This window comes from Nothoprocta perdicaria, unplaced genomic scaffold (assembly GCF_003342845.1).
Source record: "Nothoprocta perdicaria isolate Ctin4 unplaced genomic scaffold, notPer1 scaffold_99, whole genome shotgun sequence".
Lineage (NCBI taxonomy): Eukaryota > Metazoa > Chordata > Aves > Tinamiformes > Tinamidae > Nothoprocta > Nothoprocta perdicaria.
In genome coordinates, this window is record NW_020456298.1 from 2,326,907 (window position 1) to 2,345,666 (window position 18,760).

Genomic DNA, 18,760 nt, shown 5'->3' on the forward strand with positions numbered 1-18,760 from the left:
TGTCATGCATCATCATAACAAAGCAATTTGAACCACACACTGCAAATAAGAGCTAAATTAACTTACAAATTCACTTAAACTTTCAAAGAAGTTTTTTTTTACACTTCAAACAGACAGTTGTCTAGATACTGAAGACCACTCATTGGTGCTCATGTTTGCCAACACAGTGCAGCAGATGCTATTTTTGTGTATAGTTCTGTAATGTGGTTATTGTTTAAGCTGCCTTCTAAGGAGGACTCGGAGCTAAATGGAACTAGTTAAATTAACAAATGGGATGTTGTTCTACAATGGGAGTTGATCACAATGGCACACTGACAGAAGAGGAACCAATTTGTGTGCTGCACATAGCTTCGAAATGATGGTAATATCACACACACAGCTGATCTTTACTCACGAGTGAAAATAAGTCTATGGGAAATGCCTGTGTTGTCAGTATACATTTATAATATAGGCTTGTGTATGAATAGCATGTAAAAGAAGCACCTGAACACATGCACAGACATTCACGGTTAGGTATTTGAATTCTGGATTTTCACATTAGCTAATATATCTAGTGGGAAAGGACAAAATAACTTAAACAAGTCTCTACCTTCTCCAATTCTAGCTCTATAAAATAAAAATCAGCCCAACGTGTTGAAGAAAACTCCCAAAGTTCAGCTAGTTTGTTAACTTCCTGATTCTTTTCTGGCAGAAAAAAAATGGTGGAAAACGATTAACAAAGCAGTTCACATACTGTTTCAGTTTGACAGCAAGGGTTAATAAACCTGTGTAAGATATTTCCTCAGATCTGAGAGGTTTAAACATATATTTCATAGCAATCTGACATGRTGGATATTTGTTTGGACTGAATTTTAAATCCCTGATATGGATGGATGGATTCATCCATCACCATCCTACAGCCTGCAGGAACAAGAAGGCTACTTGCCTTTCTTCCCTCCTCTCCTCTTGATTTTACCAGTTGTGAAAGGTCCCCGATTACTTGAATTGAAGACCAGGCTGGATAAAGGGAAGCACGTTCTCTTTCTCAACACAACCACCACTCTACCTTGTCTCCTCAACAGAACTAAAATCCACTTGCAAGACTTGAACTCCTAAGGGTCCTTCATTGCTGTGCATTTAATAACAACCTTATGGGTCAGTTTGGAGCTCCCTGCTCAGTATTCAAGGAACACAGAATAAGTAAAGGAAAACAATTCTACAACTATAGAGAAAGCAATGTTTGCAGGTAGATACAACACCTTCTGTGAGGTCATGGATATCTTGTTGGAAAAACTGAGTGAGGTTTTGGGCATGCAACCACTTCTTCACATGTGGAAAAGCAGTATAGCCAGAGCCTACTTAAGAACTATTTAGCTACCTAGAAAAATCATGAGCCATGCTAATTACAGCAAACCACCACCAAGACCCTAAACTTTGCCATCTGAATYGGACTACCCAGGATGAAAGCAACAGCCAAGATAAACATGACATCTTTTTGCTAACCTTTATATAGACAGTAACTTTAGACCTACTGTTAAAAGCACACGACTAAAAGCCAATTGACATCTGTGTGACTGTGCTTTTCTGTAACTATCTGTAAAACAGGAGTATCAACTTTCTATCTGTTCCACCAGAAAAAGCACACAGCAATTACATTAAACTGTATAAACCACATAAAAGACTTCAAAGAAAAGAACTGTAAAGTACAAAGGACTGTACAATGAATAACATTGGAAAGAACAGCAAAAAAGACATGCACTGTTAAGCCCAAAGAATCCACAAGTATCACCCYCAGCTAGACTCTGGAGAAAATTTTGGATGAAAAACAGTGGAAACCAAAATTGTGGATGACCCAGCACATAAACTGACCCAAAGACTGCTTTATTTATTGAGATCAGCAAAACATATTTTACTGAAACTATCACACCTGAGCCAAGGCAGGTGGGAGGGGGAAGACAGCATCCTTGTGGCGTGAGGATTCCCTCCCGGGGCAGCAAGGATATCGGCTTGCTTGGAGGATGCCGGCCAGGCTTTGGCAAGGACAACAGCAGGGCTGCCGCTGCGATRGCAGGGAAGTGCCAGCTCCCAAGCTTCCAGCCCCTGAGGCAGGCAACAGGTCTGAGGTGAGGCCCATCTTGTCCTCTGATTCCAGCCACCGGGGAGGAAGGAGTTTCTAGCTTCTGGATAGGAAGCACAGGCCCTACAGCCAAAACTCAGCAAATAACAAAGATGCTCAAGGAGGCAAACAAGCCTATGGAGAACATAAAAAGTTAGTAAGAGAATAACATGCAAGACATATATATATATATATATATATGTGCTTGTGTCTGTGCAATACTCACACTTCTAATACAGCTGAGCTATAAGCCAGAACTTAGTTTCCTATTGATCATCATAATTTGAGGCATCAGTGACAGGCCTTCTCCGAGGACATTTTGTACCACTGTTCACTAGGCATGTTGGCTAAATAGTTATTCCTCCCTTGGGGAATGATTTACCCAATTTAATAGGTGGAACACTTCAAATATTGGTAATTTTCTGCAAGTGTCTTTGCGTGATGCAGACTTTTTTGTAGCTAATGGCACCTCCTGGGGAGGCTTTGAGACCTGCTTGTGTTGACTAATGTCGGTTAAGGAAGTGAGGATTTTGAAATKACTCTCATTAAATAAAAATCCAAACCATTAAGATTAAAGAAGAGCAGGAAAATCACTGAAGAACTAGCACTACCAGTAAGGAAAGAGTGTCATGAGAACAGTCTGAGGCTCTCCAAGCAGCATCCAGGCTTTTGTAGCAATGCTGATAATGATCCTGCACGTACAGAGCATCTTTCATCCTGAAGGATTCATTTACGGCCCATACACATACCTTGGAAATAACTGTCCTCCCTCCTGCCAACTTCCACAGTGAATTGCTGCCTCTGGATGGAAATGTTGTGCTGTGTGAGTTATACATCACACCCGAAATGARTTAGGACAGGCAGTGTCAAGTGCTCTAACAGGCAGACAAGAAACATAGTAGGAAATTTGAAATAAACAGAACATAAATAATCAAAGCCATGGTCTGGTCAGAATACTAGGATCCAAAATGGATCCCAGTTTTTAAAATGTATCATGATATTAGTCACTGCAATTTTACATTTGAATCTCCAGTGGATCTTCTGGCCCTCCAGCAGGTTCCTTTGAAGTGTGCTTATAAGGGCTGCCCTCAAAATCATGAGCAACCAGCCAGATGAACCTGCAATGGCTGTTTCTGACACTTGAAGTTGACGTGTTAGACACCATATCTGGAAAATACTGATTTTTAAGTGGCATCCAATATATATATATATATATATAAAGGATTCTAATGAAAAAACCACAGACACATATTTTAAAGAGAGGACACTTCTTAACCAGGTCTGACTACCCTCTTCAGTTCCATTAGTTTCAGGCTTCACCCTGTTGTCCTTCCTGGGGCAGCCCCAGGAGGGGTCAGGTGCCACCGTGGGGCTGGGCAGGACTGTGGCAGGGCTGGAGCCGGCACCGAGCGGTGGCACAGGCAGGGACMGGGAAAGCTGGTGGTGCCTGCAGAGCCGCCGTGGCCTTGAAGCAGCAACTACACATCTCATTCTGCTCGAGGACAACCAGCTCCATGGCAGAAGATGCCAAGGCCTGGAGCGCGTCCCTGTCCATGAGTTCAGCTGGCTCAGGAGTCTCACTGATCGCCTCCCAGGTCAGCTGCGCTGCTCACAAMGGCTGGTGTGAAGCTGGGACCAAAGGCCTCTCCCACAGGAGCTGCTTGGAAGCTGAGGACTCAGCCCTGGCCCCTGCCTGTGCTGCAGCTGCAGCCTGTCCCCTACCTCCATCCCCTCCGAGTCTGAGATGGACCCGCGGTCCCACCTTGGACCTGGGGCCACTTGCCGGGGACCCCGGGGCCGTGTCTGACCTTGATGACTGTCCCTGACCTGGACTTGCTGCTCTGTATCCTGGCTGCTTGTTGGCAAGGTCCCATCTGCTCCTCCTCCTCCTCTCCCAGAGCAGCCAGCCCTCACTGCAGGCTGATGGAGCGGGGAGGTAAAACGCCCCAACCTAGTCCTGCCTCCATTAACACCTTTAACATTACCTTCCAAGATGTACTTTCCCACAGTTATACTTAACTTCCATTTTTTTTTGTTTTTAAGGAATAGGACTAATGCTGAATGGGGAGGTTCCATAATGCAAAAATAAATATCTCAAATGGAAGTGGAAGGAAGTCGCCTTCCACCACTCCTAGGAGAGGCCMCTGTATTTGCTCTTCCTTGGGCTCACGTAACAACCAACAGCAGCAAAGCTGAATGCAAACCAGGTGCCTGGTGGAGGACGGACAGTCTCTGATACAAGGTCATAGAGTAGGGATTCATCCTTTATTACATCTTAAATGCTAAATATATGCCTTTGGTATGATATTTCTACCCATTTTGGTAGGATATTCCTACCCATATTAACACCACTTGATGTTAATCCCGTCCCTTCAGAAGAAGAAGGATGGATCCTTCACTCATGAAGAATTTTACTTGAAAAACACCTAAACTACAAGTGAATCCAAATATCAGTCAGTCGAGAAAAAAAAAGCACATATTATGAACAAGCGAATAACAGCTTTTCTTCTGGGAAGAAAACAAATCTTCTGTTCCTGGCAAGGAGGCAAACCACTATTCCTGGCAACTAAGACTTCAGAACAATAATCTAAACCAATGAATCAGAATTTGTAACGACAGAAACAGAATTACACACAGCCCTCTACAAGGGTTTATAGCAGAAATTAAACATAACTGCATTACCAGTACCATGACAAATGCACCTAAGCTAGAAAACACATGATAAAAACAGTAACTAAAACAAATCGTAACTATGAAAATGTTTTTATCATTTAAAAAATAACTTTCATCCATCTTACTGCTCACGTTACTGTTTTCCCAGTGATATTGAGCTGAACTGGCTAGTCAGCAACTTCAGTGCCATTAACTGCTAATGCCAAAAGAGGCTTTTGTTTTTTATATTAGTGAAGAAATGATGGACAGTCTTGCCACAGTTTATATAGATTTTAGCACTAGACAGCCTGTTTGTTTACTCTCTGTGCCTTGCTCAGTGTGGCTTGGCAAAACCACGGGTGGCACTAAGAGGAATCTATTTAGCAGGGAGAATTTGGATCCTTTGTTCTTTTCTTGGTAGAAAAAGMATATTCTTTGGAAAAGGTGTCATCGTTATGGAAAGAGCAAAGGTACAGGATCTCTTTTAACCTGATAACCAGGGTGAGGGAGAAGACACAAGAGAAGCAGAGAGGCAGGTATCAACCACTCTGCCAGCTGTCATTCAAAGGAGAAATACGTATGTTCCTGCCTATGTAAACTGAGCATGATTAACTGATTAATTGATTAAGCATGATTAAYTGATAGCATCATTTTAATTGATGTGTGATGCAGCAAACAGAGCCTTTCCTTTTTCTACTGAAAACCTTCTACKGGAGACCATCACAGCTTGGTCACATATGCAATCACCCCCCTTCAATGATAGATCAATTGTAGATTATAAAATCTGGGTAACAGTCAGTGTACATGCTGATAACACAAAATGATTTTGCAAARACATTACATAGCCATGAAAAGCTGATCTTCATCTATTGTGAACTGTTCCTCAAAGACTTTCTTTGTAGACTGCATTATTTTTGATTATTTATGCTGATGCAGTTGACTAATTACCTTCCCTTCCTCTTTAAACAATATGAGAGCTGGAACATGGGTATTGAGCTGGTAGCTTCCACTACAGTGTTTCGAAGTGTGCTTATCCAGGTAGACAAAGTGTGGAGAAGGAGGAAAAACTCCTCCTTCTATGGAGGAATTAAAATTAGCATTATGATGAACAGCTAGACTTTTGTGAGAGCTGATCATTCACATGCTAGTGGTGCTTACTAAACGAGGAATATTACTGAAGCTCTTGAGAAACACGGAAACAAAGTAAATAAAATAACATGAGCAAATGCTTGTATATATATACAGTCCAAATGCTCTAATATAATTAACTGAATTCCAAATGAATGTTGGAATGAAAACCAGCAATCACAAGAATGACATTTTCTTGACCAAAAAAAACCACAAACAAACCTTCAAAAACAGCAATTGAAAAATCCAGGAATACAATCTAATGGGCACTCTGTTGCTATAAGCTTTGTCCTTACTTACAGGCTGTCCCATTGACATCTTTGACATCTAGCATTCAGCAGAATCCATCTGAAATTTGCAGGCAAGTATCTGAATGAAAAAAAAAAAAAAGATAGATCAGCATTGGAAAAATGTTTTAAAAATCACTTAACAAACCAAGATGCATTCTTTTGCAGAATGACTACTTCTTGCTATCTCCACTAAAGAAATAAGGATCTCATGCAAAATGGCAAGCAGTTTCAAGGTGACTGTTTTGTTTTTGAAGAGCTGGGAGATCACTGAAAGGAGCAAACATGCAAGCTGCTTAACAGAGAATGGAAACAATAGAATCTGGTTCCTAAGGCTTTATGTTCTGGGTTGTGCTCTGTTGTTTCTCTCTTGTTTGATAAGGATTCTGTTTATGCAGCATATTTCCCTTCAGTGAGAGGAGTCTTTCTTTTCTATCCAGACATGCAGGTTTGAGAAAAGAATAGTAACTTACAAGATTTGTCACCCTTTCCTCTCTGCCAGATTGGCTGCAATTGCTCAGGAGGTTCAAAAGTTGTAAGAGGTGGAGCGAAATACAGACCRACGCATGCAGCATGATCACAAGGGTTTCGCTTCCCTAGGACCAAAGCTAAAATCCATGGGAAAACATGCTCAGCTTTAATCAAAGAGCAAGAACTACAACTGTGTGACACAGGGCCAAGCAATCTAAAAGCCTGACAGGCCCCGAGGAGCCTCCRCTGGGGCCTCCCCACACAGCCCTGCCACGGGCCCCATTTCAGGTCAGCCCAGACTATTTCAGGTTCCTTGCCCAGACTACATTGAAGGTCTTGCTGTTTCCAGTCCCGTCTCTGGTCCTGCACCCACATGGGCTTTGGACCTGTACAGTAGCTCTGTCTCCAGCCCTGGCTTCTAAGTGAACCCACTAGAGATAAGCTCTAGCTTTGTCACCACTGCTGTCTCTGTTGCTCCAGGCTGGACTCCCTGGATGGCCCCTGGACCTACTTCACCAGCTCCCCTTGCCTGGGACKCTGCATGGCCCCACTGTTACCAGCACCCAGTGATCCGAGAGAGAGAGCTGGTCCTGTGGTGACGGAGAGCGCCGTCCTGGCCAGCGTCACCCTCAGCTCCTGGTTCCTCTCCTCTCACAGAGCAGCCCCGCGCCTGCTGCCCCCTGACAAAAGGCTTTCTGTAAGGAGACTGCTAGATCTGAGAGAAGTTACTGAGAGAGGTTTGCCTGGGATTGGCAAATTAAGAAATTAAACTATTAAGACCATACTAGCTCACCTGCTAACATATCTCTTCTCTCAGGACGAAATAAATAATATCATCTGTACATGATATTCTTCGCAATGCAGGAAAATAGGGTTTTGTTTCTACAAATAAGAGATGCACAAGACCTTCTGCCCAAGAAACTTTGTAGCTTTTTGTGAATGTAGAGGGCAAGCAAACTCCATAAGGGGACAATTTACCACAACCTGTTATCCCTGACAAGGCTTTTCTTTTGCTAGGTAAGACCTAAATTTGTTACTGATCCAATCTGGAAAAACTGTTGTGCAATTTATGCTTTAGTAGCAAATCAGCTATTTTGTGTCAACTCCTTGCTCCTTTTCTCCTCTCTCAGTCTGACTCTTTGGAACAATACTTACTGCTGTCATGTAAGATGAATTCCTCTCAATCTCACCACTAACACTGAGGTGACTTTAAATCAATGGATCCTATTCCAAATTACAGGAGGACATTGTATCTTGAAGTCAGGTGAAGGAAACATCTTTAAATGGTCTTTTTTTTTTTTTTTTTTTTTTTTTTTTTTTTTTTGTCCCACTAGTGAGGAGAACTATGTCATTTAATGAGACATATAGATGCACCCGGTAGCCTTAGGCAAGCTGCAACAAAATCAGTGGGATGCAGAAACATATAGCTTTATACTCCTGACCTGTCCCATATCATCCCCTTCGTCACCTGCTTTTCACCTTAGAAATCCTGTCCAATTGCTAATCTAAGGGGCACTGAACTGATTTTATTGCTTTCCTCCTGATTATCTTGCCTTGCAGTACACATTTCTCTGAAGGTCTTAAGCCTTTATACTGGGAGCAATTGTTCCTCTAGGGATATACTGCCTTTTTATTTTATTTTTTGAAAGTGAGTGTTAGCGTGCATAACCAGATGGGCTGATASAGAAACATTTGTGGTAGATGCTCGTACAGACACAGAATTAAGCTCTTGGGGGGTTTCCTTACACACATAAATCCAATTTMATAAATATATTCTCACTTTCATATAAAAGTGTTTATAATAACTGACATAATTTATTTTTTCTGTCTCAASTTTCAGGAAATATTTTCAGGAATTTCTTCTGTTCTGTGGAACACAAATGGTGGATTTCTGGTAGAACACAAAGGATTCCTGCTCCATGAACCACAAGTAAAAGATCTACAGGTAACTTTTATACAAATCATGGATACTGAGGGTACTACTGKTTTTGTCTAGAGGAGATGCCGCATGTACCTGATGGCCAGTCTCTCTGGGAAGTTTCAGATTAAGGATGGACAAGCTGTAGACACTGAGTGCTTACTCCCAGGTACCTGCTGACTCAATGATTACTCCTTGGGAAAACAGAATCAATCTGAAGGATCTGAAGGATACCATCCTTCATCCTTCAGAAGGATACCATATTATTGGATGCCAAGGGACATATAGCTAAATGCACTATTTACGAGAACAAAGAGTGTTCTTTGCAAGTGAGAACAATGACAAAATAAAAGATACTTGGAACTCTCTAAAATTAAATCCCTCAAGAAGAAAAGTGTGCTTCTCTATCCTGACACAAGCGGAGCGTTGTAGAAACTCAGAATATCATGGATTAAAAAAAAAATCCCTCAGCTGGAGAGAAAAGAAACCTTTCTCTCTTCCATGCCAAAGGAAACCTGAGACTTAAAAAACTAAGGGCCAGGCCTGTGACACCGTGCGATGCCTTCCTTGAAGCAGAGTGCTGCAATGTAAATCACTGCCTAATTGAGGGTGCAGGTCAGAGATGTTAGATTATTCCCTCGTTCCTTCCAGCTCCTCCTCTAGGAAATACCATAAATATCATAAATGACCTCTTTTCTTCACCACTGATCTGGAAACTTGCAGTTAATTAATTTCCCGCCATTCAACATGAAGGTTTAGGACTCCATCCAAGGTTTTTTTTTTTTTTTTTTTTTTTTTTTCCAGTGAACATCCAGCAACAAATGGAAGCTTCTGCAGGTAGGGTTTATAACAGCGATTGGCAGCTCTTTCCAAGGTTGCTACAGGTCACTCAGAACTGAGATTCGCAACTCACCATTTGTACTTCAGAGTCCTTTTCCAGACACCAGATTTCTGTCATGGCCTTTTGAATTCAACATGAGTTGAATTTAACTGACCCTCACCTAAGTGGAGAGACTGGCACAGTCCAAAAACAGCCTAGGTATGTTGACAGTATGTGGTGTTTCTGCTAGTCCAGCTCATCTCTAGGCAAGAATGCAAAAAAMCCCTAATCAGGAGAGCAAGCAGGCTGCATAGTGATTACAGCACAGAAGACAACTTGGATTATGGCTCACACTTCTTGAACTACTTTTGAGTCACTGTATTATAGAATAAAAATTTCAGGGAATAATCTTTAGAGCAAAGGCAGCAAATTTAAATCTTTGTGGAATATATAGAGAATTTCAATTTGTTTTAGCACATATGGTCCCTTCAATAGCAAAACTCTGCAAAGGCAAAACAAGTGTAACTGCTTCTTTTTATTTTGGCACATATGTATGACTGAGCTAGACAGAGCACCTAGATAGACAAAACATTTTATGGTACTAATTACAATGGAAATCTATGTGTAATGCTGACTTAATTTACGCCCTGCTGTTGCTACTGCTTTACTTACACTTTGTTTGCATGACTAAGGCCTTAGCCACACAGTGAAATTGCTGTCAAGTGTATCTGAAGACAGGATGAAATGGCTCTGAGAGCATCACACAAGAAATCAGGGGTTCTGTCAAACACTAGTGATAGCCCTAAAACTCCCCAGAGGCTGTTCTGAAAATGAAAAATTGATTTATAAAACCTAGTAAAACTGTATGTTGTATAAAACAACATTGTCAGGGTCTCTTTATGTGGCCTGCCTGGGCAACCAGCCAGTAGTCTGAAATAGTTTAATATTATACCAAAAAACTTACCTGTAAAATCAATCACTGTAAGTGCTGCGCAGGAAGTTCAGGGCAAGGCTGAGGCAGCCAGTTCCAAAGTGTTGTTCTTGTGTTAATAGTCTAGTAAACATGCAGTTCTGTTCTCTGGTTCTTTTTTTACAACTATTTATTACTGCTGAAAAGAAAACACAAAGTACTTGACGATAAACTRTGAAAATCTACCTTTCATTTTTGGAAGATACAGGAAACTGTTCCCTCTTTTTCCCCCTATCCCTTTCTCCCCCCCAAACCACAATGCATGTCAGAGTTATCAACCTCTTTTTTAATTAAGTATTTGATAATTAAATATGTTCAATGCCACTCATATTGAATGAGAAATAAGGGCATTTTGTTTAAGAGAAAGATAAATTACTTAAATCTGATAATCAGTGGAATCAACAGTATAGGCAAACAAGACTTCTAAGTTAAGCTGTCCCCTCCAAAAGGGACTTTGGCCTGGTCTGATCCAATAGAATAGTTAGGAAAATCAGAGGTACAAATGCTCTAAACTCTAATCCTGACAATCCTGCTCTGCTTGTAAATTTGCTTCTGACCATGCCCCATACTTCACATAGAAGTATATTGATCTTGCCTAATATATCCAGTGCCTATACAATGCTGCCACAGGGACAGAAACTAGATCTTCCCTCTCCTGCATCAGCATCCCAACCATGCTCTGTCTGGCCCAATCAACTTGAGTTTGGGGCTGTACCACATATATTTGGTGACAGGAGTATTCTCCTGGCAGATGCACAATAAACATTTCAATCCCCTCAAAGTTGCATGATTCCTAGTGATTAAATGGTAGCCCAAAACATAATGAGGTGCTTTGCCTGTAATTATAGCACAGCTGCAAAAGGTTTCAGTGTGTAAAGCCCAGCTGAAACCACCCTGAGATCAGTCCATGAGACCCAGGGGTGAGGGAGGCTCTCTAAGCATCTTTCTTATATGTTTCATTTCCTATGGGCAAGTTGTACTGGTTCTGTCACCTCTGCAGGGCACCTTCCTTTCTCTCCATACTCTCTTGGGATGCTAGGCATCAGGTCCAGGCTCTGTGTGCTACTTTAGGGACCAAACGCCTAATTTTTAACCCTATCTCTTACGAGCTCTTTCTTGCAGTTTTCTCCTTCTAAAAGTAGGGATGCTAAGTCTCACGTAGTAAAAGTGCTGACCTTTCTGTAACTGGAGCCTAGGAGAGACTTTTGCTTTCCTCAGCAACAAGAACTGGGGTAGCACAAAGTATTCTTATTATGCGGTGAAATAGCTGATTGCATCCCTCACACTTTTAGATGACCTAATGTTGTACACAGCCCCCACTTCTAGCTGACCTCAAAGAAAATACTGCTTGTTTAAAGATGCAGAATCACTAAATAAAGGGTTGCTCATCCTGTTAAAAAGTGCAAAAACAATGTAAGGAAGAGTGGCCATGTGTGATGTACACATCAAAAGTATTTTTTCTCATTTATGGAAATACCTGTCTGCGGTGATGTACTTTCTTCTTGCTGATCTATGCATTTCCTGGGGCTGAAAGAGGATACTCTTGTTACCATTGTGAAAATGATGAATAAACCTTAAGCAGTGAGAACATACTGAAAATAAGGGCAGGAGAAAAAGATGCAGTGAGCTCAAGGAGAAGCATTTAGTGAACGGTATCAACAAGCCGAGGACGTATTCTTTTGATAGCTCAGCATTTTGGATGCCCACTTTGGTGCTCACGGAAAGCAGGGGATATTGCAGCAGCAGGACGTGGCCTCCCCCAACACATCTCAGTCCTCAGCACAAAACCCCTTCTTTATTCCTGGGCTCGTACAAATCTCCGTCTCCTGAGACTAAGCAAACTACGAGGCGAAATGCACACGGCGTTTGGGATGCGGAGGGGGATGCCTGTCAGAGGCTGTTGTTAAACTTGCCCAACGTTTCCGTTTGTGACCCAGTTCACTCAGCTCTGCAAGAACCCCCCATTTTGCCTCCTTCGCTTGCTCTCTGCAGGGAGGAATCAGCCAAGGCGGCTGCCTCTCACGTGAGCGGCTTGCTCCCTCCTGCATCGCATGTTGTTTACTGCGCTGCCTGGAAGCTCTGGGGAGAGCTTTCTGTAACATATTCAGCCATTAAATAGGTCAAGCTGTCAGTAGAAAGAAAAAGCTGACCCACATTGAGGAAATTATTTTTTCCCCCTTTCTTTTCCTTCTCCCTTAATCCCAAGCCTTCAATAAGGCAGTCCTTGGGGATGGAGCTCGGGGGGGGGGGGGGCAGTTTAACCCCACGCAGCCCCAGCACAGGGCTCAGGACGCCCGGCATGGACAAGGTGACACTCTTGTGTCCCACCAGCCTCGCACACCGGGCCATCCTGCCCCTCGGAGACGAACACTGTCAGCCCTACCCCAATTTTGGGCTATTCCCACCCAAACTGAGGGCTCCGCGCTCCCTGGCTTGCCACAGCAGCCATGATGCCATGCAATGCCACCACTTTGTTTTGTATTATTTTATTTATTTTTTAAGGCAGACGGACCTCCTTTTGCCACCAGCCCTAACTTCGAGCTGGGCTCCGGGTCGGGCCCCGCGGCTGCTCCCAACCGCGGCCCKCCGCCTGGGCACCCTCCATTTTAGGCACCGCTCGGGCAGCGCGGAGGGCTCCCAGGGCCGCGCTCCGGGACTCCCCGAGGCGCCCGACGCTTCCTGCAGCCGCGGGGAGCAGCGAGGGCGGCCGGGGGGCCGGGCCAGGCCGGGCCAGGGCGGAGCGAGGGCGGCGCTGGCGGGCGCGGAGCGGCGGCCGCCGCCATGTCCAGGCACGTTTTCCTCACGGGACCGCCAGGTAATGGCGCTGCCCGCGGGGCGCAATCTTGGCGCGGCAGGGATTCCCGCAGGGCGAACAGCTTCCCCCTCCGTTAAGCAGCCGTCGCTGTTAGTTTTTTTCGGGGCTCGATCGCTTCGTGATCTAGCGCTGCCAGCCTGCGCGGGAATGGGCGTGCAGCGGGATGGCCACTAGCGGCGAAGACCCGGGCAGGGGCCGGGAGGTGGCCGAGCGGCCGGCGCTGAGCATGGGGTCAATAAATGCGCCAGTTACTCGCTAGGCTCCCTGTGGAGCGCTGGGAGCCGAGCCGTGGGCCTGCTGCTCCTTCGGGGACCCTGCTGCAGAACAGGCCTGCCGGGTCTGCACTTCGCTTAAGATGCAACACACTTAAAATTCATACTGTGAACCTATAGGGGTTTTTGTTTGTTTGTTTGGGTTTTGCAGCATAATCAGAGACTAGGCCTAATCTGTGTCCATTTAACTGAAATTGAATGCACTATTTTAACTTTGAACTATTTTAACATTGAACCTGCTTAAGCTTCGCTTGAATCCCTTATCTTGGCAATGTGCGCAGTGAAGGTGACTGAAATGGAGAAATCTGCCTAGCTCAGTTGGCGCCGCTGCAGAGGCCAGGCCAGGGAAAGGCGGCGGGTAGTCAGGGTGCCACGTTTGTCCTTCCTTGTGGCTCAAACACCAAGAGTCCCTTCGGCCTCGACTATAAAAAGTTGCTTAGCGGTTTGACTAGACGCCCTTGAAGCCGCAGAAGATGTTAATGTTGATACTGTTAAGGAAATAGTTTGTAAATCAGTTTGTAACTGAGAGGAATGAGGTATGTACTTCAGGAGGATTTCTGTCAGCTTCTTTAGGCACTTTGCATTTGGCCTGTGCTCCTCGTCTCCAGGAATTTACAGCGGTATTCTGCGGGATATTTTCTACCTTCTAAAGCCTTTTAAGCCTTTTTTTTTTTTTTTTTTTTTTTTTTTTTTTTTTTTTTTTTTTTTTTTTTTTTTTTTTTTTTTTTGACGGGACTGAATGTTGGATTTTGTGAGGGGAGCTAAAGTTGAGCCTAAAAGGAGATTGTTAAGGGATGTACTTGTACACTGTCAAAGTAAAGGGAACAGGGAAGATGTTTGGAAGATGGCCAGTATTCACCTAGTAAGAGATATACCACACAAATATCAAAGAGATATCAGATAGGAAGGACTTTAAGTGTTGATCTTAGGGTAGGAGAGTGGATTGCAGGATCGTGGGGCAGTTCCCATGGGATGGGATTTCGGGACGTCTAAAGCAGGGCCTCCTGTCAGGTCAGGCCAGGTTGCTCAGGGCTTCATCTACTCTAGTCTTGAAAACCTCCAAGTGTGGAGCCTGCACCACTTCTCCAGGCCGCTTGTTCTTGTGCCGAATCAGGTTTTCCAGACATTTAGTCAAAACCTTTCTTGTTTGAGTTATCATATGTCAGAAACCTGCTGTTGGATTTCTTAAAAAATTATTGTTTTTAACCATGTAGGACCTAGTATCTTGAGGATAGTGAGTCCTTTTGTTTTTAGGACATCTGTAGCAGTTAAATATACATAGTGCCCATGGAACTATAGTTTCCATACATATAGTTCGCATACCCAGTCCCCATTGTAATTTCAATCAGCATAGACCTAATGATCTAAAAAGGAATGAATTCAGCTGCATTTTCTTAGCAGTAATCAAGAGTGGGGATAGAAAGGGAGGCCCGTCAGTAACTTGCAGCTAGCCTAGATATTGGCTGTGTGACAGTTTGACTCTTTAAGAGAGGATAATTCTTATTTTCACCTTGGAGGTGTGTGAGGGGGGTCAAGCTTTATAGCCTGCCCAGGGCTCAGCACTGTCCAAGTAAGCAAGTTCCCTGTTGTCCTGGTGGTGTTTATGCCATTCTGTTGTGACTTTGCTGCAGGCAGACTTCTTAAAAGTTAGTAAAGTGTTAGTGTGTTAGTAGAAAATGCATTTTAAAAGGTGCTTTTGTCTCCTTTCTTACCACTTAAAGACTTTGCAGGCTCAAAAAGTAATTCATGTATTTGTCAAGTCATTGCCATAGTATTTAAAAATGAACTTTTAGTATCAAAGAGGTTTAATATTGTTTGCTTTTTGCTTCCCCTTTATTTTTAGGGGTTGGAAAGACTACGTTGATCCAGAAAGCCACTCAAGCCCTAAAATCCACAGGGATTCCCATTGATGGATTTTACACAGAGGAAGTGCGAGAAGGTGGCAGGAGAACAGGATTTGATGTTGTCACTCTGTCTGGAAAACGAGGACCTTTGTCTCGAGTCAGGTATGTGTGTTTTAATTGCTGTGAGTGCTTTGCTGTTGCTCCATAAGGTTATGTCCAGCACACTTGAAGSTTTCACGGTCAGGTTCCTTGTTCAGTTCTCCTGCTCTGGGTTGATACTTGTGCTCTCTGTGTAGACTCTTGCACAGTGAAACCCTGGAAGTATGTGAGGGGGTGTTCTCCCTTGCTGTGCATTTCATACCTGAGATATGGAATGTGCTGCAGAGCCCTTGCTCCTCTAAAGGCTCTTGGCTCTGATAAAGAGCCAACTTTCTTTAGGACACAGTGARTAGTAGCTTGTAGTAGGGAGGAATGTTTCTTTAAAAAACATGCTGGGAGGAAAACTCTCTTTCTATTGCTTTAATATAGGGGCAGAAGCTGAAAATCCAGGAAAACTTCATATATTTTAAAGAACCTGTGTCTGGTCTACAAATTTCACAAGTGAGTTTTAAGCAAATGAGGGGTTTAGAGCCCTGCTAAAAGGCCTGAAGTGCAGAGGGGCTCACAGTCACACCTGATTCTGTTGACTTRGCTTTCCATGCCTCTTTCAAAACTTCTTAGATTTGTCAGGTGTAGCTTTTACACCTCATTCAGACAGAGCTGACCAGACTAACGAGTTTAAATACTGCCAGTGGAGGGAGTTTGGTAGGACAGTGTGATGCAGCCTGGGCAAACTGTTCAAGAAATTTCAAAAAATTTCCCAAGATTATTGGAAGATTTTGCATCTCAATGAGAGCTGAGGCTACTGCAGTGATGCTGTTTTCAGTGTCTGTAACTTAAAGTTTGCTCTTATATCTGCATGAACTGCAAGCCTGTGTTTTGGTTTCAATGTAAATATACCTCTGACTTTAGATCCCATTACCCTTTGGTACAGTGTTCAAATTTAAGCTTGCATAGTACAAAAGTAGCTTATGGTGTATTTATCATTAGAAAGTATACTGTTTGCCATATGACTTTGGGTATGGTTTGCAGGTTTTCCTTTATTAGAAGAAATAAAGGAATTTGACTTATTAGGATAAGAGCTTTTGTAAATCGACTGTAACTGACTGCCATAAATTCTCACTGAACTCGTGTTGCTTAGGGGGAACTGTTTCTTTTTAAATTCAGTTCCGATTCTTCTGCTTCGAGACGTGAATGTCGGGTGGGACAGTATGTCGTAGACGTTGCTTCCTTTGAGCAGTTGGTTCTTCCTTTGCTGAGAAACGTGAGTATTACCCGAAAGCTGCTGAAAGATAGAGGCTTTAGGATGAGCAGTGTTCTTAAAAAGCCCCCGTAGGCCCTAGTTTTGGGTAGTAATAAATGACCTTCCTGGGGTTTGACTGATTCTGATTGACTTGAGGGAGCTGGATGGGCAAAACTTGRCTTCTGTATTTCAAGTGGTGTTTGAGAGCCTGCTTTGCCTTCCCACTCACCTCCTCCTGTGAGCAGGCCCTCGTGGAGTGCGATAGGAAGCCACCGTTTTGCATAGAGGAAGACAAATATGAATTGTGCAGCTGGCCTTACTCGCCCAGAACTGGGAGGCATCAGAGGTTCAAGAAAAAGGATTTTCCTGCTGTTCCTCCTCTTAAAATCTTCTATCACACTGATGCCTGTTGCAGTAGAAACATTTGTTTCTTGAATCTAGGAATTATTTTTAATTGCCCCTATATGAGTACCTGCAGACTGTTATGTTTTAATAGCTAACAACATTCCAATAGCTTGAAACTTAGCCAGCAGTACAAGGAATTATTTGGCTGTGACAGAAAAGGGACTTGTTTTTTATTTTAGATTATTGAATTTTTCTTTCTGAATACTGAGCGCTCAAGGCACATTCTGTAAGTTAAAGCTTGCCAGCAGCATTGGTTTAAAGAATCTCACAAGCACACATAGTGTAAATTAGGTTTTGGTTTAACGTACACATTACACACTAATACAGACAGTATTTCCTCATTTAAAACTTTTACTACAGACAACAGCTGGCTGCTGTACTCTGAAGTTGTTTGGTATATTCTGTGTGATTCCTTCCTTTCCACAGTCTTTTTTTGGTGCCTTTCCCCTAACATGCTATTACAGTAGAGATAGTAAGATTTTTTTTTTCTTATTCTCCCTTTTTCTTCCTCTTGCCCACTCAAACGTTTCCCTCCAAAATTGAACAAGAACAGATCAGATGTTGGCAGGGGCATCTTACCAACTGTGTGCAGCAGCTGCTGAGCTGCACTGCTGGAAAAATCCTGCTGTGAGTGTCTACACTGTCAAAGCCCAAGGGACCAGGGAGTAAGGAGCTTTGAAAGAGCAAGAAAATAGAGGTGCAGGGAGCAAGAAGGAGACTGAAGATCTGTTCCTTGCTTTTTTACCAAGGAATGTAAAAGCTGAAGAGTGGATAATTTAAATAAAGAAATCTTGATTAAGCATGGGCTGTCCTCTCAATCCTTGTGGTGCTGCCTTGAGTTATGTGAAAGCCAGCAGAGACCTCAGTAGTGGAGAGTGCTGGTGAGAGTCACTTGTGCTTGGCTGTTCTTACCGAAAGCATTTCTAGTTGCTTTGGGGGTGGGTGGCTGTGCAGGTGGTAAGAAACAGAGGAGGAGGAGGAGAGTGAGAGAGAATGAGCACAGACTTGCAGTGAAAAGAAACAAATGAAGAATTAAGGCAGGAAGACAAGGATATGGGCTGGGTGGTTCAGAGGAAGGCAGGTGCCTTTTAGGCTTGAGACAGCTTCTATTCTCAAGGCCTGGGCTGCAGTGAGAATGGGAATGGGTCTTAGAGACGCGCCCTCAAGCTCTGGACCCTTTGCCATGCAGGACTGGGGGCTTTTTTCGAAGCAGGAAGCTCTGGTTCTCAATATGCTGCCGAGTGATTTGTATTAGCTTTTTATTTCTCTGCTCTGTGAGCAAGTTTAAGGGTGAAACAGCTGCTGAGCAGGGTGGGTTGAAAAGATTTTAGCATGCATTTTACAAAGCTTTCCGACAAGAAAATACTTGTCTTCACAAGGGAAAACATTTAGATTCTTTTTTCTTTAGGATCTGTACAATATGGCTGATATCAGTATTTATTCAKGGATTTACAGTTGCTTTCTGACCTGAGTTGATTTGCTTCTCATATTTTCAAATGGGTGCAATTCTCAGGTACTTTCCTCCAACCAGGGTGGGCAGTGCACTTCTCTTCAGTGGAATAGTTCCTTTACTTCCCAAGTTTTCTGTGTCCTGGGGGAATAAACTATATAATGAGCATCGAATGGAAGAAAGATGACTATTCTGACAGGATGGAGAATAACTGGAAAAAAGGAGCTAGCCATACTGAGACCATTGCTGTATTCCACCTCTTCACCTTTTTTTTTTTTTTTTTTTTTTTTT

At 43.2% G+C, this 18,760-nt stretch overlaps 1 protein-coding gene and 1 long non-coding RNA gene across 3 annotated transcripts in view; one reads left to right on the plus strand and one right to left on the minus strand.

Moving 5' to 3' along the window:
- Positions 1 to 2,059: 2,059 nt before the first annotated feature.
- Positions 2,060 to 10,449, minus strand: LOC112959383. Of its 2 annotated transcripts, none has more exons than XR_003251604.1 (3): positions 10,336 to 10,449; positions 6,176 to 6,244; positions 2,060 to 2,230 (listed from the first exon to the last, which is right to left on the minus strand). It is a non-coding gene; the product is annotated as an uncharacterized LOC112959383 (long non-coding RNA). The 2 variants fall into 2 exon arrangements; XR_003251605.1 differs by lacking the exon at positions 2,060 to 2,230 and adding an exon at positions 2,744 to 2,896.
- A 2,669-nt stretch (positions 10,450 to 13,118) lies between these two features.
- The window catches only part of NTPCR (nucleoside-triphosphatase, cancer-related), a 13,421-nt gene continuing 7,779 nt past the window's right edge, over positions 13,119 to 18,760 (plus strand). Inside the window, exons 1-3 of the mRNA XM_026053389.1 lie at positions 13,119 to 13,156; positions 15,272 to 15,434; positions 16,539 to 16,635. Of these exons, the coding sequence (XP_025909174.1) occupies positions 13,123 to 13,156; positions 15,272 to 15,434; positions 16,539 to 16,635 (294 nt within the window). The 5' untranslated portion in view covers positions 13,119 to 13,122. The remainder of the gene's footprint in view (positions 13,157 to 15,271; positions 15,435 to 16,538; positions 16,636 to 18,760) is intronic.